The 23460-nt window shown below is 44.0% G+C and overlaps 1 protein-coding gene across 12 annotated transcripts in view; it reads right to left on the reverse strand.

The window, feature by feature from the left end:
• The window catches only part of NVL (nuclear VCP like), a 90741-nt gene extending 72821 nt beyond the window's left edge, over nt 1-17920 (reverse strand). For 9 of the 12 annotated variants that reach the window (XR_013381659.1, XR_013381658.1, XM_077901260.1 and 6 more), the window contains exons 1-11: nt 17772-17920; nt 14443-14516; nt 13108-13160; nt 12926-13025; nt 8990-9047; nt 7981-8238; nt 4713-4842; nt 4420-4496; nt 3997-4131; nt 2494-2595; nt 581-698 (exon numbers count right to left, since the gene is read on the reverse strand). Coding sequence is in view for 10 of the 12 variants with exons in the window: in XM_077901260.1 (XP_077757386.1) it covers nt 581-698; nt 2494-2595; nt 3997-4131; nt 4420-4496; nt 4713-4842; nt 7981-8238; nt 8990-9047; nt 12926-13025; nt 13108-13160; nt 14443-14516; nt 17772-17828 (1162 nt within the window). In the remaining 2 variants the exon portion in view is untranslated. Of the gene's footprint in view, nt 1-580; nt 699-2493; nt 2596-3996; nt 4132-4419; nt 4497-4712; nt 4843-7980; nt 8239-8989; nt 9048-12925; nt 13026-13107; nt 13161-14442; nt 14517-16169; nt 16268-17771 lie in introns of all 12 variants that reach the window. The other 3 variants (XM_077901254.1, XM_077901255.1, XM_077901256.1) reach the window with 3 other exon arrangements.
• Nucleotides 17921-23460: the final 5540 nt, after the last annotated feature.

The following is a 23460-nucleotide window of genomic DNA, read 5'->3' on the forward strand; positions in this document are numbered from 1 at the left end:
CATCTTACATGACAACAGTAGAATAAGCAACCTGCTCCTAGCACCATGAGAAGCACATGGGCTCCTTCCAATTTTCTTATGTATGTAAACCCCCTGCTATTTCACAGTGCAGAGGATCTCGTTCTAAAAGTTATCTACCTTCCTTCCAAATTTCTACCTAAATGGGAACTGAAAAACATGCTACAGACTGGGAAGAAGTAATTGTAACATGTTTACCAAAGAATTTGCTTCCATAACAAATTAAAATAAAATAGCCCTTCAAATCAATTTTTAAAAATTCAGTAACACAATCGGCACGGGATGAGAAAGGGATGTGGGGGTGATACAAATAGCCAAGAAACAGGGAAAGATAATCACCCTGCAATAAAAACAGGTAACTGCCAAGGACAATATGGCAATAACTCCATCTTCACCAAAAGATCATCAAAGATGAAAACACCCAGTGACAGTCGGGGTGGTGGAGGACTTGGATACAGTGTGGCTCTCAGAGGATGGGGCAGCACATGCTGCAAAACTTTCCTACAAAATTTGAATGTGTAACCTCTAACCATCACCTTAAAATGAATAATTTTAAACTGACCATCCATGCAGGTTAGGAGCTGGGCTACAATTCTTCGTTCCATATCTTTTGAAGCAACTTCTCTCTTGGGGGTAATTGCATCAATTTCATCAATAAAAAGGACACAGGGTGCATTTGACTGGAAATAAAAATATCACAAAAGACAATTGTAAATACATGCCCCATACTGCAGCATAGTTTAGTATGCATGTTTTAAAGAATCTTGAAGTTCAGGGGTCGTTCAGCAAAAAACCAGCACTAATAGAAGGCAGTTCCCAGCACATCACTTGATTTTTATCTGACTTAGGACCCTGGACAGGGGACAGTGAAAGACCACACACAGGCTGCCAGGCTGACAGCCCTCTTATCCATCTGCACTTTGCAATGACCAAGTCCCCAAAATTCTTTCATAAATGAGGCATATAGGTGATGCTATGAAATACAACCAGTGGGTGAGCATGCACAAAGCTAGAAGACCAGCACTGGCTGGCTGTGAGGACCACGCTGAGGAAGGAAGGGAGATGAGTCCCCAGTCGTCCAGTGTGGACCACAAGCACCTTCCCCTTGTGTGTTTTTTGAAGTTCAGACTAGACTAAGTGGAGAGAGGAAGTTAAGAAAGAAGCACCAACCACCTGGAACAAAGCCAGGGACATGGGAAACAGAGATATAGGAGCTCGAGGTGGGGGGGGAGGGGGAAAGGGATGGTGGGGACTGGGGAAGGACCGTGGGGGTTCAGGGGCTGGGGAGGGAGGGAAGGTGGGGACCAGGGGTTTGTTCAGGTTGGGTAGACACTGGGGGTGACAGTCACACAACATGCAAGTGTACTTACTTAACACCAAAGAACTGTACATTTAAAAATGTTTAAAATAGCAAGTTTAACGTTTCACCACAATAAAAACAAAAAGAAAGGAGGACCAGTTAACATGAAAAATGTAAATAAAGGGATCCCTGGGTGGCTCAGTGGTTTGGTGCCTGCTTTTGGCCCAGGGCATGATCCTGGAGTCCCAAGATCGAATCCCACATCAGGCGCCCTGCATGGAGCCTGCTTCTCTCTCTGCCTATGTCTCTGCCTCTCTGTGTCTCTCATGAATAAATAAATAAAACCTTAAAAAAAATGTAAATAAAGATGTTGAGATATGCAATCTCCAGCACGGTCCCTCCTAGTTACTGAGTGACACGGATTACACTAGGAGTCGGGCTCAGCAGCTAAGGCACCTCAGCCCCACGGGGCTCACAGCAGTTCAAGGGAGGATCTGGCCCATCACTGGCTGACTGGCTTTCCATCCTTCTGGGACAACAGGATCTCCCCATGGCCAGGAAAATTCAGTGAGAAAGAGGAAGAGGCGGTACTGGTCATCAGAACTTGGCTGAAGGGGAAGCATACAGTTCTCAACAGAGGACCCCAGTAACTGCTTGGATGTTCTGTTCTCTGACCCATATGCCTCAGAGCACCCTGCTTCATCAAGTAACGGGGGGGGGGGGGGGGGGGGGAACGACCCAGGACTCACTAGGCACCTGCTGTCACCCGCATTTTGATGTCAGGAATTACAGTGGGAATCCAATCCGTCATTTCTCTGGTAACAGGATTTTCTTCTCACAGGTTCACTTAGGCAGAGAAGAGTTTATCCTGGCATTTCTATGGCTACTCTTACACTGTGATAATCCTAAAGGTGAACAGTTTTCACACTGCTTGCACACTGTCTGGTAAACTTAATTTGGGGAAAGTGAGAGCAAATACCACCAGGACAATCTATTTTCAACCCAGAAGCAGCAGGCATGACAGTGTAGAACTGCTCACTAACTGTAGTTACACCAGACTTCAGATTCAACAGATTACTTTGGCCGACAGCCTGTATCAGTGCATCTACTATAAACATTTGGCTATGTTGCCTTGTATGACCCAATGACCCAACGTGGGTTGGCACCAGACTCACCACAGCCTGCTCAAACAGCTCTCTTAGCTTCTGCTCGGATTCCCCAGACACCCCAGACACAACCTCCGTGGCAGCTACCTTCAGAATTGGGAGGTCCAGTTCCTGGGTAGAAACACATCAAAGAATGGCCACATGTCAAAATGTACCTTCCTACGTGTTCCTCATTCAGTCCCTGTCTCAAAATTCCATTTTTGGAATGCTCAATTTTCTGAGAAACTTCACCTTTCTGTATTGGTTTGTTGAAAAACATTATTTAGAAATCTACAGTTTTGTTCAAGCACATCGACTGGATGCCTTCCACTTGTCTATACTTTACAGAAGTCACTGTGAGATCCCATTGTCATCTCTAGAGACAGCTCCCCACCCCACACTCCCCACTCCCCTGCCCCAACCTCAGCCAGAACAATTTCCCAGTTATTTACCTGCCGGAAGGAGCGGCAGGGTCATGACACACTTGGGTCCTACTCACCCTACTGCCACGTCTCAGCCCTGCACCCAGAGGAGCCCAATGCAGAGGAGGAGCCGCCCTGCTAGTGCACATGGCAACCAGCCTGCCTGCACCCTACTAGCTCTCCAGGCCATCCTGAAAATCACTTCCTCGCCCACAGGCATCCCACAGAAACACCACACTGTATCTTCCACCCATGACTGCTGTGACTGCATACAACATTCACCTGTATGATGGCCATTCCACATGGCCTCTCCTAATAGATGGGGTTTAGTTATCACTGCATTTCAACATCTGCCAGGCAGTGGTCACACAACAGTTTGGTCAACAGAGGAATAAATGAGGCAAATCAGAGCACTAACCTATTCATCACTGATATAAAACGCTATTCTTCAAACTGAAGTCACTCATTTTGCATTTTACCACCTAACACAGTTTCTCAAAAATCTGATGGGACAAAGAAAATATTGCTGCCTTTTAATTTAGCCAACTAAGTATCATCACCATTTCAGAAAGGCTAATTAAACACTAAAAAGTACAAGAATATGGGGGCACCCAGCTGGCTCAGTCAGTGGAACAGGTGCCTCCTGACCTTGGAGTACTGAGTTCAAGCCCCATACTGGGTGTAGAAACTACTTAAAAATTAAGAAAAAAAAAAAAAAAAGATCTAAAAAAAAAAAGTATAAGAACATGACTCTGAGTGGAAATTCTCAGTAAATTTAGTTCTGTGAAAAACAATACAATCCTTAGTTTTCTTATTTACTGCTTTTGAGAACCACTGGCTTAAAGGGAAAGAGAAGTAACTAAAACATAAATTGTGTGTTAAAAAAGGGTGTTTGCAGCCAGGTCATTTTGCTCCCCACCCAACCCTTGCCACATAAATAACTGGCTGCATTAAAACAAATAGCATCTCACAAACAGCAGCACGAAAGAGGGAAGAAACAGAGAGGATGGATCCTCCTGAGAAGATGCCAAGTGTGGTTCAAGTTGACCAAAAAGGAAGCACAAAGGCAAACAGAACAAAGGAGCAGGAGCAAGACGCACGCAGAGCTCACCCCAGCAATAGCGTGGGCCAATAGGGTCTTCCCACAGCCTGGTGGCCCGTGTAGGAGAACACCACGGGGCGGCACGGCACCTAAGTGGTGGTACACCTCCGGGTGACGCATGTGGATGAGCATCTTGCAGACTTCCTAGCAGAGAATGGGATGCACGGTAAGTGGAACTGAGTAGACACTGAATAAATAGTAACTGCTACGATTACTCCTGCTAGAGCAGCGTTCCGCACACAGGTTGTAGTTCAAACAATGAAGAAGCTGCTGGCACTACACGCCCTCTACCCTTCGGCCCCCTGACAGTATGAGCCAGGTCTGCCCCTCTGCCCTTCCCAGGCTCCCTTCCACACTCAGTTCCTACCAGCAAAGAGACGCAGGTTGTTTGAATAACTGATCAACAATAAAGCCACGTGCACCTGAACTAACCTTTAATGTCGCATCATTGCCTCCCACATCTTCAAACTTCACCCTGGAGACCTGTAACTCCAGCCCCTTGGCTTTCGCTGGCAAACAAAATAGACAAAAAGTGTGTGATTCGTTAGGAATTCAGAGTTCTATTTAATAATGTCTAAGGAAACTGAGGTCCCTGGGACACTGAAGTCTTTCATCACAGATGTCACCACACCTGGCAGGTCCCCCAAGCATGATGGCAGGGACTGGCACCACCTCTTCCGAAACCCGCCTGCCACCGTGCCTGCCCCTGAGGACACATAGCCCACCTTTCTTGTGCAGGACACCTTCTATTTCCCCATCCGCTTCCTGGACATCTTTCTTCCTTTTGTTCCCTTTGCTCCTCAGTCTGCCTTTCCTTTTCTCATTACTCTCCAGAAGGGAAGCATCTTTGGAATCCTGGGAAGGAAAAGAAACTTAAATATGCCATGCCTGAAACCACAACATCAGTAATGTATTCTTCAAGACGGGCATTCCTGGCCAGGCACTGGCATCAGTTTCCAGCCCCTCTGCTCAATCATGGTCTCTGCTGAACACTGGCCACATTTTCTGCAGCTGAAGCTCAGTTTATAGCCCACGCATGAAAACTTCCTTTCCAGACTCTTCCTCACACTCCCTGGACACTGAACCTGCAAGTGTATTAGAGCCTGCCACAATCTGCTTATATCGGAGAAATTCTGCATCCCTCATGGAACTCTGAGTCCCGGGAGTGGAGACATTAACCTTCGTCTTGTGTTTCTCACCAGCCTTTCACCAGAGTGTCTTCATGTGATGTCTGATGAATCACTACATTAAACAGCACTACAGAGCTGCTTTGAAAGCCATAAGAAAGTATAATTCTGCATAAGAGTCAAGCTATTTCCTTAACCCTATAATAATGTTTTCTAAGAACAGATGATGAATGTTCAGATATGAAAAAGGCCCAGTAATAATTTAAAGGAGAAGGGTTTTGCCAAGTCAAGTCTCATTTCTTGGAAACCACTTACAGTGGTGCTGGCCAAGAGAAATACAATGCCATATACAGAATTTTTTCCCCCAAAAGATTCCATTTATTCATTCATGAGAGACACACACATAAAGAGAAGCAGAGACACAGGCAGAGGGAGATGCAGCCCGATGCAGGCTCCATGCGGGGAGCCCGATGTGGGACTCAATCCTGGGTCCCCAGGATCAGGCCCTGGACCAAAGGTGGCGCTAAACCACCCAGGCTGCCCATATACATAATTTTAAATATGTTCCAATAGCCACATTTAAAAAAGGGAAAAAGCAATCAGTGAAGTTAATTTAGTATTTAATCGAATATATTCAAAACATTATCATTTCAACATACAATCAGCATAAAAAATTGAGAGGTCTTATGTTGCTTTTTTTTAATAGCAAGTCTTCAAAGACCAATGTGTACTTTATTATAGCACATCTTTTTATTTTATTTTATTTTATTTTTATTCATGAGAGACACAGAGAGGCAGAGACATAGGCAGAGGGAGGAGAAGCAGGCTCCCTGCAGGAGCCCAATGTGGGATTCAATCCCAGAACCCCAGGATCACGTCCTGAGCTGAAGGCAGATGCTCAAATGCTGAGCCACCCAAGCGTCCCTATTATAGAACATCTTAACTCAGACACTAAATTTTAATGCGAAATACATAATTTGTATTTAGGTTCATAAAATTTACAACTAAAAGAGTAGATTTGAGGTGCCTGGAGGGTTCAGTCGGTCGCTCAGGTCATGATCCCGGGGTCCTGGGATCAAGCTCCACTGTTGAGTTCCCTGCTTAGCGGGGAGTCTGCTTCTGCCCCTCCCCATGCTAGTGTGCGCTCTCATTCGCTTGCTCTCCTCAAATAAAGTCTTAAAAAAAAAAGTAGATTCATATACCCAAGTTGTTCCAAATATACTTAGAAGTTTTATAATAACTGAATTGACTATTACTTTATAAATTTAAATTACAGATTTAGTTCCTCATTTGCACTAACCATATTTCGAGTACTCAAGAGCACCTATCACACCAGAGAGGGGCGTCTGTGGGACTACTGTGGGACAAATTCCTATAAATTCCCTCTCATTGTGTCAGTTGTTAAAAACAGTCAGTTAAGGATGGTGCCCAATGTGTTCACTCTGTGATAATTCAGCTTTACTTTTAGGTATGGTATAGCTGAACCTAGAAAGGTTAAAAAACGGGTGTCTACTTATTCTGTACGTTTTCATGGTGTACCCATTTGTGCAGGCTCCGTTGGGGCATTACCTTCAGGGGAAAACGAGCCACATGCTGCTTTAGAGCTCCCTCTGACAAGGACCGACCTTCTGAAACACATGTGCAAAGTACCTATTCTTTAACCTGCACCGGTAAGTGCACCTTGGAAGGCCATTAGGCACTAATTCAACAAATTGACAACCACATATCAGCTACATTTTATTTTATTTTTTTTGGCGTAGTCGGCAGGATTACATTTTATTTTTTTAATGATTTTTTAAAGATTTTACTTAGAGAGAGAGCAAGAGAGAATGACAGAATTAGAACGCATGAGTAGGGGGAGGGGCAGAAGGACAGAATCTCAAGCAGGCTCCATGACCAGTGCAGAGCCCCACACCAGGCTTGATCCCAGGGCCCTGAGATCACAACCTGAGCCAAAATCAAGAGTCAGATGCTCAACTGACTAAGCCCCACAGGTGCCCTGTTAGCTGCATTTTAGCTGGAGAGACATTATTAAACAAAACAAGCTGGCATTCTAGAGGAGACAGTCAAAGAAAAAAACCTAAACAATTATGCAATAAGTTCTGAGTGGTCCAAAGTGCTTGACAAAAAGGAGATGAAGCAGGGTCAGGAAACAGTACCCAAGGACATGCTATTTTACATATCAGGAAAGGACTCCACCAAGGTTACAAGGAAATAGGAGGTAAGTCACAGGAATCTGGGGCAGGTCCAGACAGAAGCACAGGTGTGCATGCCCCAGGTGAGCGTGCATGGAGTATTTCAGAAACAGCACCAGGCCATGTGGGGAGGTAGGTGACAGATGACTGAAGAGCCAGCAGGGCAGCCACTCACAATCATGAAGCCTTTGATTTTAGACTGAACAAAGAGATTTTTAAAGATTTATTTATTCATGAGAGACACGGAGGGAGAGAGAGAGAGAGTGAGAGAGAGAGAGAGAGGCAGAGGGAGAAGCAGACTCCATTCAGGGAGCCCGACGTGGGACTTGATCCCGGGTCTCCAGGATCATGCCCTGGGCTGAAGGCGGCGCTAAACCGCTGAGCCACCTGGGGATGCCTGAACAAAGACATTTTTAATGCACAAATGAGAACAACCTGACTTGAAAAAAAGAAAAAAAGACCCTGCGAGTGGAGAATAAGCCACGGGAAATTATTTCAGTCTTTAGGGCTCTAACTCAGAAACAGCGGCAGCTGAGAGGATGTGAGCATGTTCTCCATGTGCTGCCAACTCCCCCCACACCCTTCACGAGCCACAAGAATCTGCTGATGTGACATTCAAAGGCTGGAATGCGCTCCAAGTACTTAAGGCTAAAATTCCACCAGAAAAATACCTCTTTCTCAGATCCTGGCTGCTTGTGATTACTCTTCTCGTCTGTCAGACCCATCTTTCCAGCAGGAGTTCTGTCGATAAACCACCCTCCCTCAGAAGCTCTGGCTGGGGCCTTCAACGGGCCGGAGCCTGTTCCAGAAGGCATCCGTGGGACTGAGACTGTCGTTTCTCTGGGCTCCATCTCGGGAGTACTTGTAACAGAATCAGGATGTCCTTTCCGATATAAGGACAGCAGGGAGCTGTTCATGTGATTTGCCACCTGGCAGAAACACAACGTTATCATAAATTACTCACAGGTACTCATGGAAAGCTGGTTACCCATACATTCTACGGTCAACAGCTTCTCTCACAGCATTTCAGTCAGAAAACACAGGGGTTCACAGTGAGAAGCTTCACAAGCAAACATTTACTGCTCATAAAAGATGTCCCCACTTCACCTCAAGTTAAAGCACCAACTCATAAATGGAAGTTAAAACTAAGTAACAAAGATCAGTTTTAAAAAATACAACGGAATCAAGTATGAAAATGAACTGGTTGTCAAGAAGAGTCACTACTATCCTATCAATTCAATACTGATCAAATATGACTCATTATCATCCTTTGTTAAAAACATAAACTACCATTAGGAAAAAACAGAGTAAGTTACAAATCATCTGATACATTATTTCCACATTTCCCTTTAAGTGAAGCCTACTTCTTGGCAATGCCAGCCCTTTGGCAGAAAATGTATCTTTTTCTCAATATTTACTGTTAATTCCCCTTTGTCTTCCCACATGCCCTATTTCTGGCCACTCTCTTCCCTTTTTTCCCCCCTATAAAATAGGCTATAAACACGAATATTGGAAGGATGGCCATCCAGAGAATTCTTCAACACTGTACACAGGAAATATTCAATTATTTATTGACAGAGATGTTCAAAGTCTCTTATTCTATTCCAGGCTAATTATTTTGTTAAATCATTCAGGATGATTAAAAAAAAAATCAAAGGGTCCATTAAATGTCTAGCTTACCTGTGGATCTGGGTAGTCTTCCATATTTGAATCACTGTCTGAATAGCTTTCAGTATACCTCAGTAAGAAGAGGAAAAGAAACATCTTAAAGGCTTTTCTCCACATCCTAAAAAATTTACTACTCCAAGCAAAAAATATACTAAGGCAAAATATTATGGTGGTGAAGGGTCCAGGCTTTGGAATTAAGAAAAATCTGGATTCAAAATACAACTTGCAGGTTACTAGCTTCTACTCATCTCTGTGAGCACCACATCCTAATCCATAAAGAGGGATAATAAGTAATGTCCACCTCACTAAGTTATCAGAGGACTCAAGAGAAGCTCACCAATTCCTTAGAGTACATAATAAATGGTGGTTACCTTAATCCTAGCAATAAATAAAATGCAAATTCCTATCAGATCCAAGGGTCTTACTAGGAATATCAGGTGCCAAAAAAAGGAAATATTCCAGCAAGCCATAAATGAGTAACTGAGTAAAAATTCACACACTCCACGTGACAGCCAGGTGACCAGGTGGAGCTTTCCCAAGTCTGTCCATGAGAAATGAAGGTACAAATAAATTTTCAGCAAGGAACAGGCATAAATCCTAACAACAAACTAAGAATGTGGCCTCAGTTCATTATAACCCAGAGTTGATATTTTAACAGCTTCAAGTAAAACTATAGGACCCTGGTACTATTCAATAAAATGTCTTTAGAAAATAATTAAACAAGAACAGGACTCTTCCTAAATAAAAAGGTTTATGAAGGGATGTCTGGGTGGCTCAGCAGTTGAGCATCTGCCTTTGGCTCAGGGTGTGATCCTGGGATACCTGGATCGAGTCCCACATCAGGTTCCCTGTATGGAGCCTGCTTCTCCCTCTGCCTATGTCTCTGCCTCTCTCTCTGTGTATCCCATGAATAAATAAATAAAATCAAAAAAAAAAAAAAAAAAAGGTTTACATGAATGTTATGACTCTTTTATAAAAAAGACATGAATTCTTTTGTTATTCATTAAATTCTATTAATGTAAGTTTGGGTGTTTCTAATCAATGTAAAGAAGGTGGATAATTCAACTAGTTGAAAAAAAAAAAACCATTTTGCCCTAAGAGTCACATCCTACAAAGATAATTACAAATGGTTTAAAGGTTAAATGTTTGGGGATCCCTGGGTGGCGCAGCGGTTTAGCGCCTGCCTTTGGCCCAGGGCACGATCCTGGAGACCCGGGATCAAATCCCACATCGGGCTCCCGGTGCATGGAGCCTGCTTCTCCCTCTGCCTGTCTCTCTCTCTCTCTCTCTCTCTGTATGACTATCATAAATAAATAAAAATTAAAAAAAAAAAAAAAAAAAGGTTAAATGTTTGGGGTGCCCGAGTGGCTCAGTTAGTGAAGCATCTGCCTTTGGCTCAGGTCATGGTCTCAGGGTCCTGGGATCGAACGAACCCCAGGTCAGGCTCCCTACTCAGTAGAGAGCCTGCTTCTCCCTCTCTCTCTCTGCTGCTCCCCCTGCTTGTGCATGTGCTCTCTCAAATAAATAAAAATCTTAAAAAAAAAAAAAAAAAAAGAGTTAAACGGAATGCCATGAATAAACAAGGAAAAAGTACAGGTAATTATCCCATATACTCCTGTGCTAGAGGTCTAATCGTATCAGCATCAACTATAAAGGAAAAGACTGGCAGATGCAGGACTTCTCTAATCAAAAGACTCTCTTTTTGAGTGACAGTACAAAACTCCAGAAGAGGGAGGGGACCTGACCAGGGTTGCCCTCAAAAGACATTTTATTTTATTCTTTTTTAAAGACTTTTTTATTTATTTACTCATGACAAACACAGAGAGAGAGAGATAGAGACATAGGCAGAGGGAGAAGCAGGTTCCTTGTAGGGAGCCTGATGTGGGACTTAATCCCAGGACCCCAGTCACACCATGAGCCGAAGGCAGAGGCTCAATCACTGAGGCACCCAGGTGCCCCTCAAAAGATACTTTAACAAAAATAAAAGACGAATGGCAAAATGGAACAAGCATTTGGAGTACGTATAAAAGGAGGTGCTATTTTCTATGAAGGGATCTGACAAATAATACAGAAAATTCAAACACCTCTCAAATGAAAGACAAAACCCATAAGCAAACAACTAAAAGAGGAAACATTAAACAGTCAAAAAAATTTAACCTCACTAGTTATCCAAAAATTACAAATTAAAACATATCAATTTCTGCCTGCGAAGCTGGTAGAGATTAAATAATAGTACTACTACGATAACAAGGGTGCAGAGGAATGCACTCTTCCTACAAAGCTGCTGGGAGGATGAACCAGCTCCAAATGTAACAGAAATCTCAAAAATATACCTTTAACCCCAGAAATACCACTTCAGGAATTTAACATTTAAAAAACAAAGAAATGTATACAAAGATATATGTGCTAAAGGATTATTTACTGCACGTTAGCACAAAACTGGAAACAAGCCAATGTCCACAAATATGGAACTAGTTAAGAAAATGATAGTAAATCCAAATAAGAAGCCAGCAAAGTGGAAAGGAACTACCACCACAGATCCTATAGACATTGAAGGCAAAATGAGAGGATATCTTGAAAACTTTATGCCAACAAATTCCACACCTTAGCTGAAACGGACACATTCCTTTAAGAGTACAATTTACTGATACAAGAAGAAAAAGAAAATAGGAAGAGCCCTAGAATTAGTAAAACTAAAGGTTATCTAAATCCTTTCCAAAAAAAAAAAAAAAAAAATCCTTTCCAAAAAGAAGCCTATAGCCCAAGATGAATTCTTTTTTTTTAAGTTTTTTAAGATTTTATATATATATAAAATATAAATATATATAAATTATATATACATTGCAATGTTCCACAACTTCATCTCAAAAAAAAAAAAAGAAAAGAAAAGAAAAGAAAGAAGTAGCGGTGACATTACTAACTTTTTGGTCAAATAGAGAAAAAAAATTTTTTTGCCAACTAATATTACAAAGCCAGTATAACCCTAAATTGACAAAAACATTACAAAAAAGAAAAAAAATCAGATCAATATGAAGACAGACATAAGCATGTACAGAAAAAGATAAGCAAACAATTTTACAATATCTAAGGATAATACATGGAACCCAGTAAGGTATATCCCAGGATGCAAGACTGGCTTAACAATAAAAAAAAAAAAAAATCAATGTAATTCACCAAATTAATAGAACAAAGGGAGAAAACCATAACGAAATCGTTCATTAAGTGCATAAAAAGTATTTGACAAATATAACACCTATTCATGATAAAAATACTTAATGTTATTTCTCTCTTTTCTTAAAGATTTTACTTATGTATTTATGAGAAACAGAGAAAGGCAGAGACATAGGCAGAGGGAGAAGCAGGCTCCATGCAGGGAGCAGGGAACCCAATATGGGATTCATCCAGGCATCCCGGGATCACGCCCTGAGCCAAAGGCAGATGCTCAACCACTGAACCAACCAGGCATCCCATTAATGCTATTTCTTAAACAGCAAGATTAGCTGCTACCTTTTCAGGTATCTGGCATTGTATGAGGGCAGAGAGTAACAAAGATAAGGAGACAGGTCTGTCGGGGTTACACACAAGTAATCTCAACACCATATGACAAGCATCATATCAAACACTTGTAAGCAAGAGTTAAGGAAGCAGGCAGAAAGGCGTCTAAGACGGCTGGCTGGAGCATTCATGTGGCGTCTTAAAGGCTGGGGAGTAGTTTGTGGCAGGGAAACGAACACTCCAGCTACAGAAGGCCACTCACACAAAGACACAAAGAATTTGCCCTCTTTGGGTAACAGTGAGATGCAGTAGGCCCAAAGGTCTGGAGACTGTAGGTAAGTAGTATACACGGCCTTGCTGGCAATGAAGAGCCACCACAAATTTTACAAATAGGAATGTACTGTGGTCGGTCCCCTGGTTTAGAAAAACACCCCCTTTTTGTGTGATCCTTACTCATTATCCTCTTCACCTTGTCTTGCTCTTTTTGCCAGATGCTCATCTTCTAATGCTGTTAGATCCTTAACTTCTTTCTCACTAGTAATTATGCTAAATACTAAAACAAAAAGAAAAATGTCATGAGCTAACACAGTTCTTAAACTTCACTAATAATTCAGCTCTAACACTAAAAGACTCACCTTTATCTACCTGAATCCTAAAAGCATTTCTTTTTCTTCGACCATAGTCTACACTGAAAAACATAACAAACGTCTTAGTACAGGGATCTCCACCAACATTTTCTCATTAAACTCAATCTAAATTGATGACATTAATTTGCAAATATGTAAGCATGTCACTGTATTCACACTGATCGTAAGCTTATTTTCAAGCAACTTCTGAGTTTACATTTTCTCTACTGTAAATTTTTCTGGAGTAGAGATGGGCTTACAGCATCAGGAATGCTGGCCGCTTGTACAGGAGGAAACAGGGAAGACGGATGAAGGAATGCTGCTGAATTCCTGGGATTCTACAGGATGGGCCATTCAACTGTGGACACACTTGATCCTTCACAGAAAGGGATGATCAACTCTAAAGGGGGCTCAGAGGTTGGGGCCTGGGTCCGGGGAGTGGCACTATCCTCCTCGGTTCCAAAGGGCAGGGCAGCCATCCTAGTGGGCCCACAAGACAGAGCACTAGAGCAAATTAATCCAATATGACTGGTGTTTTTGTAAGAGTAACAGGGGCGCCTCGCTGGCTCAGTTGACGGAGCACATGACTCCTGATCTCAGCTTTGTGACTTTGAGCCCCACATTGGGTATACAGATATTAAATAAGAGTAAGAGATTAGGATACAGACAGACGCACAGAGGAAAGACCATATGAGGACAAAAGGAGAAGATGGCCACCCGAGAGCCAAGAGACCTCAAGAAAAACCAATCCTGCCGGTCCCTTGATCGACAGCAGAGTTCCAGCCTACAGCTCTGAGGCCTTGACCTTCTGTTGCTTCAGCTCCCCAGCCTCTAATACTTTCTTACGGGAGTCCTAGCAAACTAGTATACTAAGGAAGACGGAGACTGCGATATACAGGGTGGTGATAACTCATGGAGTGCATGCAGTGTCATGAAAGCTGGGATCAGAGATGCAAGAGAAAAACAGAATCTTCTTAAAAAAAAAAAAACAAAAACAAAAACAAAAACAAAAACCTGAATATTTAGGGGAGAAGCCTAGAGACATTTTGAGGTAGCCAGGAAGCCAGGGAGATCATGTCTCATGGTTTTGATTCTTTAAGGAGACAGGAAAAGAGGCACCACTCCTGATTAGACTGTATGGTGCTGAAAGAGAAGCAATTCTTCTTAGTCACAAGGAAAGCGCTCTGCATATGATACATATTTGGTAAATCTATGTATAACTAAACTGAATCCTGAACTTATGGACTGGTAAATTAGTGCCAGCAGCGATTATTGTCAACTCGGAATTCAGGCAGGATGGAAACTAAAAATAAAGGCAAAAATCTGGAGACTCCATCTCTTTACCTGTACATTCTTTGTAAATCAGATGCTAAGACTCCGATGTCCACATATTTGCCACATCTGTTACTGGTGAGGTACTAAAACAGAAAATATGACATTCAGTACTCAGTGTTTCAAACTCAGTGATTTTAATCAGAGATTGAGGTATTCAAACATGTTATATTTACATTTTTAATCACTATGAGAGCACAGTAACAACAACTAGAATAGCTATAAGGTAGTGAGGGGTTATTACATCCTAAATTCCGAAATACCCCAGAACAAAGCACTTTAGCTCACAAGGGCATAAGGGCTACTATAAATCTGAGGGAGCATCATAATATTTGCCACCTGACCACCACTGCAGGAACTTCAGGTCTGAGACAATTCATGATTTCAATATGAAATCACCTTTGGATGATGTCAGATCTTTGCAAAACTGGGTTTTCAGCAGTTGCTATAAGTAAAGCCCTTGCAAAAATTAGTGCGGAACAGGAAATAAGAGTGGCAGGGTCAACCTGACCCAATAGGCACACAAGCCCCACTCTTAAGTGGGATTACTTAAGAATGAAACACAACTGTGTTAATTTTCCTTCAGTTTTTATATATTATGTTTTCAAAAAGCTACTAAGTTATTTGCATTAAACAGTCATGAAGGGGATCCCCTGGGTGGCTCGGGCGGTTTAGGGCCTGCCTTCGGGCCAGGGCGTGATCCTGGAGTCACAAGATCAAGCCCGGCATCAGGCTCTCTGCATGGAGCCTGCTTCTCCCTCTGCCTGTGTCTCTGTCTTTCTCTCTCTCGCTCATGAATAAATAAATAAAATCTTTAAAAAAACAAATAAATAAACAGTCATAAAGTGGCTTGGATCTAACTACTTAATAAATGTGCCTGGAGGCACCATGAAAAAAAGTCTTAAGAAACTGAAGGCCTCAAGCACTTGCTGTAGAGCTTTGTAGCAGCACTCGTGGTCCCACGAGGGATGCCAGGCTCCCCACTTTATAGATGAGAAAGGCTCAGAGAGACGTTGAAAAGCTAATTACCCACTTGGCAGCACATATATCACAGGGCCAGATTTGACACACGGGATGTCTATTAATGTCTGGGTTTCAATGCTCACTAGTCATCCAGTCAAGGATGCCTGACTTCATTGAGCACCTTCTTGAGAATCCCAAACACAGGATAATGGTCTCTGCACCACTGCCTCCAGTGACAAGACAGTCCTGTTCTAGGTAATCTTCCCCTGCCCTGGACTCCTAGACCATGCTGTCATTTACTACAGTTAATTCTGAATTATACATATTTGTGTACATCTTGTACCCACTACAAGTCAAACAGTTCCTTGATGGCAGCAGAAATAAAATCACTTTAATCTGCTAAATTTCAGGATGGTTTGTCACGTAACAATAAAAATAACTGGTGTGCTAGGTACAAGGAGACAAATGTACTATTTGTGGGAAAAGGCCTAAGATATACCACTAGGTGAAGAAAGCAAGCAGCAGAATAGATGCAGATGAGTCTGTGTGGATAATATATATACACACATAAGTCATACAGGCATACAAAATTTTAGATACAATAGAAACTCTCTATGGTTACCCCTACAGAAATGAAGACAAAGGGATGCCTTTTCTTTTATGCCCTTCTGCCCCTTCTATTTTAAACCATAAAAACCTATTGTTTTCATAATGAACCAAAGTAAAAGCAATAGAGGAAAACAGATAATGTGAAATGGTGAAGAGTAGTCCCATACCATGAGAGCAAGGACCACTGGAGTTAGGGGTCACCATCCAGACATCTACTGATGAAGTGAGGCAGCATGTGGTGGGGACACCGAGAGCCAGCTGCGGGCTGCAGGAGGGTCAGTGTGGTGAGGACACAGAAAGCAAGAGGGAGCAAAAGGAGCATGAAGAAGTAGACGGGGCCCAGAGTACATGACTCTTTAGGATGGTTTTTCCCCAGATACTATGGGAGCCCACTGCAGGGGGTTTTGAGCAGGGCCCCGCCAAGCTCCCTTTAAAAGAACCTCCCTGGCAGCCCGGTGAAGAACACACCTTACGTAGGTAAAATGACCACAGAGATCCGCAGTCAACTGTGCTGTGACGGTGGGAGTCGTGGCTGGGCCTGGGGTACGTGGTGATGGGAAAGGCAAATAAAGTACCAATTCATTGGTTACAGAAAGCGAAACAAAGGAGTAGTAATGGTTGTGAAGGTTGTTAAGGTTTCTGGCCCTGACTACTGGACGCTACTGGTAGTGTCATTTACTGAAATAGAGAACACTGAGAAAAGACCAGTTTGGAGGAGAATATCTAAAAATCGAGTGTAGCTATGTTGTTGGAGATGCCCATCAGACATTCAAGAGGAAATGTTGAGTACACAGTTGGATTTTTTTTTTTTAAAGGATTTTATTTATTTATTCATGAGAGTGAGAGAGAGGCAGAGACACGGGCAGAGGGAGAAGCAGGCTCCCTGCAGGGAGCCCGACGACGTGGGACTCGATCCCAGGTCTCCAGGATCACGCCCCGGGCCAAAGGCAGGCGCTAAACCACGGAGCCACCAGGGCTGCCCCACAGCTGGATTTTCAAGATAAAATCCACACTGCACGCACGAGTCTTGGAAATAAGGAGTATGTAAAGTGAATATATAGGGGCCCCTGGGTGGCTCAGTCGGTCGAGTGTCCGCCTTTGGCTCAGGTCATGATCTGAGGGTCCCAGGATCCAGCCCTGTGGGGCGCCCTGCTCCCGCGGAGTCTTCATCTCCTTCTCCCTCTGAACCCCACACCCCCATGCTCTCACCCTCTGTCTCAAATAAATATGAAAAAAATAAAGTGAATATGTTTTCATTGCATTTACGTTTACATATTCACAAATACACGTATACGGCATCTTTCATCTGTATTATTTTTTGGCGAGCATATAAATCGTACACAGATAGTATTTAAAGGCTCTGGACCGGGTGACAGCACCTAGGAAGTAAAAGGAGTGTGAGGACCGAGAAACAGCACAGGAACACTTATTTAGACTTCGGTAGCAAGAGACCCATCCGAAAAGGAAACTGCGGCACCGCACCGGCAAAGTAAAAGAGTGAGAGGATGCAGCTTCCAAAGCGCAGAGTGAAACGTCTCCCTCCTCCTTACGCCGCTTGGAGGCTGCGCCACTGCAAGACACTCAGCGCGCGTGGCTCCCCGCGGACCAGCGGACACCGGGAACCGGCGGCCCCAGGGCCTCTCCCAGGTCCGAACCGCGCGGGGCCCCTGCGCGCCGCCCGGCGCTCGGGGCTGCACCGCGGGACACCGCCCGGGCCCGGCTCGGCTCGCCGCGGGGGCCACCGAGAAAGCGCGGCGCCCGGCATCTACCTGCGCGACTCGCTGCTTCAGCTTGCGGTCCACGAACCTCGCGGGCCGGGGCTTCATGGCGCGCGGCCGCAGGCGGGGAGCGGGCTCCACCGGAGCCGGGGTCCTCGCCGGGCTGCCCGCGGCGATCGCCGGGCCGCCCGCCCCCCGTGCCCGCGCCCGCCCCGCCCCAGCCGGCGCTGTCCCGAGTGAGGAGAACGCCCCGAGAAACAGGACACCTGCCAACGCTGGGGACTCCGTGGGAGCCTTATTTTGCAGGCTCGTCCAGCGGGCCCTGGACGACAAAAGACCCCTTTTGAACAAGCTCAACTTTATTGTTCCCCGCTGCGCGGACACAGGTGCGCACCGCCGCTCTGGGGACCTGCGGACGTCCGTGCCCGGCTTGGGTTCGTGCGTCGGGTCCAGCCACGCCCTCTCCGTGCGACGCTAGTATAGGCCAGAACCTTTTTTTTTTTTTTTTTTTTTTTTTAATTCATGATAGTCATAGAGAGGAGAGAGAGGCAGAGACGCAGGCAGAGGGAGAAGCGGGCTCCATGCCGGGACTCCGGGATCGCGCCCTGGGCCAAAGGCAGGCGCTAAACCGCTGCGCCACCCAGGGATCCCCCCAGAATCTTAACAAAACCCGAACCTGAGGTCTCCTGGAACGAGGCGGCCAGGATGAAAACACGGCGCCACCTGGCTCCGCAGGGAGGCCCCACCTGGGAGGAGGGAGGGTTCGGGCCCTGGCAGGTGTGCGCAGGGGAGCGCAGGTGTGAGCAGGGGAGCGCAGGTGTGAATAAAGGGGCCCAGGTGAGCAGGGGAGTGCAGGTGTGAGCAGGAGGGCACAGGTGTGAGCAGGAGGGCACAAGTGTGAGCAGGGGAATGCAGACGTGAGCAGGAGGCCACAGATGTGAGCGAGGGGTGCAGGTGTGAGCAGGAGGGCGCAGGTGTGAGCAGGTGTCCACAGGGGAGCTCAAGTGTGCCTTATCCAGAGACCTGGAGGTCTTGCACTGTTTTCTGCCACTGGCTTAGGGAGTACACGCGGTGCAGGACTACAGCTAGACCCATAAGCGGCCCAAAATTTTGATGAACATCTGTATTTGCCCGTGGGGTTTTATGATGCAGTTGAGAAGACACAAAGAGACAGTTAACGTTAACACGCACACTCACATGCACAGAGTTACCGGCTCTTCTTTCTGTTTGCTTGTTGGTTTATCTTATTCTCAGGATTCCTGTTTGAGATCTAATTTGGCTGATGGCAACACTGTTTATTCAGGTGGGGGGAGGTGGAATTAGAAGCTGGGAGATGCTGGCACACAACCATCTTCTTGCTCAGGAAACCATGGCTTATCTTCCCCTCTGAATTCCAATCACATGCCTCGCTGCCCTTTACAGTGGTTCTTATCCCTACACTGAATATAGATTCCCACTCTGATACTCAAAACTTAGGTTAACTGGGCTCCAACTTCCTTTCCTCCTTCTCTGCTGTGCATGCCTAGGGCTGCTGTGTCACCGCAGTGCGGCAGCTGGGAGGAGGTGGGAGTCCTGCTCCCAGGGTTACAGTTACTGAAGCTGCTGGGTACCTGCAGCTCTATGACTTTTGAAAAACTAGCTAGCTAGCCAGCTCCATTGTGGCCTTTCCCCATATTTCCCTGGGTTAAAATATCTGCCCATTGCATGAATATTCAACAAACATTTATTGAGTTCTCACCGGTTTCAGTCCCTGCCCTGCCCTTGAGTTTTGTAGAGAAGAGAGAGAGAGAAAAAAAGATAATTGTACCTTTTTATGACATCTTTTCTTATTAGGTTAAGTATTTATGTACTTGATTATATCAAACTTTAGCAACAGCAAAGACTTCTTGCAGTAATTAGCATAAATAGTCAATGCCTAATAACCGTTTAAATGTAATTTAATTGTGTGCATGCTGAATGTACCACATAGAATAAAGATGAAGGGCTGAAGAGCCCAGCAGCATCACAACGGACAGAAAGCAGGCTAGTTTGTGAGTCTGTAATTTGCCGTGGGGGCACTATTCTACCTTTAGGATTGGCTCGTGGGTGTCTGACCTGTGCATTCACAAAGGCCTTAGTGTTTAGAAGTTCCCCACACTTGGTTTAATGGTCTGCTGTTGTCACTTTGACATTCTTTTTCTATCTTTTTTTCCCCCAAGTTTAAGCTAATGGGGATCACCAGTCTCTTTGCCTTGAGATCATCAAAGTCATGTGTCCAGTCTAAGAATCTCTAGTGACAAATGGGAGTGTGGTACAAGGACAAGGGTCAGTGAAAGGGGCCTCACTTATGAACCTCAAGGAAAAGAAAGTATACAGCACCTCGACAAACCAGTCCTTGCTTCTCCTTACTGTTGATCTATATCATGGGTTACAAATGTATTTTTTTAAAAAATATTTTGGTGAAGGTAATAATATGCACAAGTGTTTCAACATGAAAAGCATTGAGCATTTTAAATCTGGGAAATAGAATGCGCCATCTTCACTCGTTTTATTGACCATATTCTTGCCGACTCTAATTTTATTAAGAAATTTAATACTCTGACACTCTAGAATTTTAAACTCGTTCTTTTAAAAAAATTTTTTTTTAAGGATTTATTTATTCATGAGAGACACAGAGAGGCAGAGACATAGGCAGAGGGAGAAGCAGGCTTCCCACAGGGAGCCCAATGCGGGACTCGTCCTGGATCCTATGAGCCGAAGGTAGACACTCAACCGCTGAGCCACCCAGGCATTCCATCTTTTAAAAAAATTTTGTATGGCTGACAATAACTGAAAGTAAGTTAATACTAGGTATCAATAATGGGATGCTTGAACATTTTCTGCTGGAATTACTTTCAGTAATTATTGCCCAGAAGACAACTTTCCATCAATTCAAGCATTCGGGTTTTACTGTACCATACATCCGAACCAAAAAGTCACTGACTAGTAGCTTGAGTGCACAGGGACCTAAGGATCTTCCTGCGATCATTGAAATGTCCTCTGTTCCTTAATTCCTAACCCCACCTAGTGGTAGCGGCACATTTCCCCTTCTTCACAACCTTCGCCCTGCCCTCCCAGACTTGATTTCTCTAACAAACAGCCTCTAGGCTAATTTTAGTGCTGTATAATTTGGGTGATCAAGTCTGGACTCAGAATAGTCCCGATTTTTACCTCTTGATGCAGCATAGTTATTAACAGTTTAGTAATTTGTGGAAATAAATGAAAATCACCCCAATGAGAACAGGCAAAGGCTATTCAGAGCTCACGATAGCCAAGGGTGGCCACCACTGTCACTCGTGTTCTGGGAGGGACTCAATGGAGGCAGAAGAGCGGCTGAGCTTTGTGGCTGGAACAGGGATGGCTCCCCGGGGTGCCCTGGCTGGAGGCTGTTGGCTGGAAGCTGCAGGATGGCTAACTAGAAGCAGGGCATCCTAATGTGGTGAGTTAGGGGAGTGGATTGGCTGGCTCTGGTTGGTCCTCAAATTGGAAGTTGGGACAAAAACCAGGGAAGCTGTGAGTTACTAGTGGAATCCTGGCCATCTGGGGCCAGTTGTTCTAGGATGTATCTTTTGGCCTTCTGGGCTATTTGCTAGAGGAATGGTCTGATATTCTACAAGCCTGACTGCTTTCAGGTAGCAGGCTGGCTTCCTAGGCTGGATCCTGCAGATTGTAAGTCAGGGTTCTGCTTTTATATGTAGTCTGGCTGTTGTTTGTTTGTATATCCAGTTTCTCACCTTTATCTCTTAGAAGGGTCCGGTTTGGACAATATGTGGCCACCCCATGTGTAATAGGTACATGGAGAAAAGGTGAGAGAGTGTGAATGGCAGAGATTTCTTACCCAGGGTCACAAGGGAGGTTGTCTGCTTCCCTGAAGCTAGAGACTGAGTCTGTGTCCTTGTTTTCTGAGATTCAGGGAAAAAACTTTTATTTTATCTGGTAAAGACTAATAATTCTGTTCGCTAATAAAGTCTGTCCTCCTTTGAGATGATTGCCTCATTCATGTCCATAATTTTAAATAGAATGAAAATAATATTTCGAGCAGGCATGTTATGTTTGTTGTCTCCTCTGTGCCAGGTCTATACTATAAGAGAGTCACAGTCAAACAGATGTGGTCCTGGAGCTTAATATTCTGCTGAGAGGAGCAGGCCACAGGCTGGCAAAACAACTTAAAATTAGAATAATGAGAAATAATAAGGATTTTACGGCCCTTGGAGTAGTACCTTCCAGGAGACAGTGTTCAGTTGGGGAACATGGTGAAGAAAATAATGAGGAGTGGTATGGAAGAGAAGAGGGAGCCTGCCTCTCTGTCCCAGTGGCCAGGGGAAGACTTTCTGAGAAGGGCACATTTAGGGACCTTGAGGTCAGCAGGGACTGGCTGTGTGAGGAGAGAGGTTCTGGTACGGAGAGTGTGCAAAGGCCCTGAAGCCTTTGACTTTTTTGAGGAACAGAGAGAAAAAATAAACTTCTTTCTGCTTTAAATCACCATCACGTGAACTTTCTGTCATTTAGAACCAACATTAATTTGAGTGAATGTAGGTTATTTGGGGGAATTTGAAAAGTTGAATCTAAGACTAATGGGAAAGACCAAATGGCCAAGAAGAGCCAAACTCCATTGAGAGGCCAAGTCATTTATTTGTAATAAAATGCATCCATTTTAAGTGTATAATTCAGGGATTTTAAAAATTGAGGTAAAATTTATATAACAAAATATTTCCCATTTTAACTACTTTACAGTATGCAATTCAGTAGCTTTTTGTACATCCGCGGTGCCTTGCAAGTATCACCGCTCTGTAGTTTGAGAACATTTTTCTCAACCCAAGAAGAAAGCCCATGCCATCGAGTCTTCACTCCCAATCCCTCTCCCCAGTCCCAGGAAACCACAAAGCTTCTGTCCTTCTCGAGAGATTCCCCTTTTACCACAGTCCCTGGACGTTTCCTATAAATGGAGTTACACAATTAGTGACTTTTTGTGTCTGGCTCCTTCCACTTAGCATGGAGTTTCCAAGGCTTACCTAGGTTGAAATGTGTGTTGGTACTGCATTCCTTCTTGGGATTGAATAACATTCCACTGTATGGACAGATCATGTCATTGATCGATTCATCAGTTGATTGACATTAGGATTCTTTCTTCTTCTTAGCTCTTGAGGATAATGCTGCTAGAACACTTTTGTACAAGTTTTTTTTTTTTTTGTACAAGTTTTTATGTAAATACCTGGTTTCAGTTCTTTTGGGCATAGACTTAAAAGTGGGATTGTGTGACTTTTTCAAATGTGTAACTTTTTCAACATGTAACTTTTTTAACAACAACCAAACTGTTTTCCGAAGCAGCTGCATTATTTTACATTCCCACCAGCACTGCTAGAGGGCTCTAATTTCTCTATATCCTCCCCCAAAACTTATTTTCTGTCTTTCTGTTTTTTAGTTGGAACCATCTTAGTGGATGTGAAATGCTATTTCATTGTGATTTTGATTGGTATCTCCCTAAAGTTAATTTCTGTTTTCTTAAGATTTTGTTTTTTTAGTAATCTCTACACCCAAAGAGAGGCTCCAATTCACAGCCCCAAGATCAATAGTCACGAGTTCTACCGACTGAGGCAGCCAGGCACCTCTAAAGTTAATTTCTTAACCTCAGTTGCCTCTAAAGTTAATTACTTAATGGTTGCCCTGGGATGTACAATTAACATCTTAATTTATAACAATCTACTTTGAGTTAATATCAACT

The sequence above is a fragment of the Canis aureus genome, chromosome 6, assembly GCF_053574225.1.
Source record: "Canis aureus isolate CA01 chromosome 6, VMU_Caureus_v.1.0, whole genome shotgun sequence".
Lineage (NCBI taxonomy): Eukaryota > Metazoa > Chordata > Mammalia > Carnivora > Canidae > Canis > Canis aureus.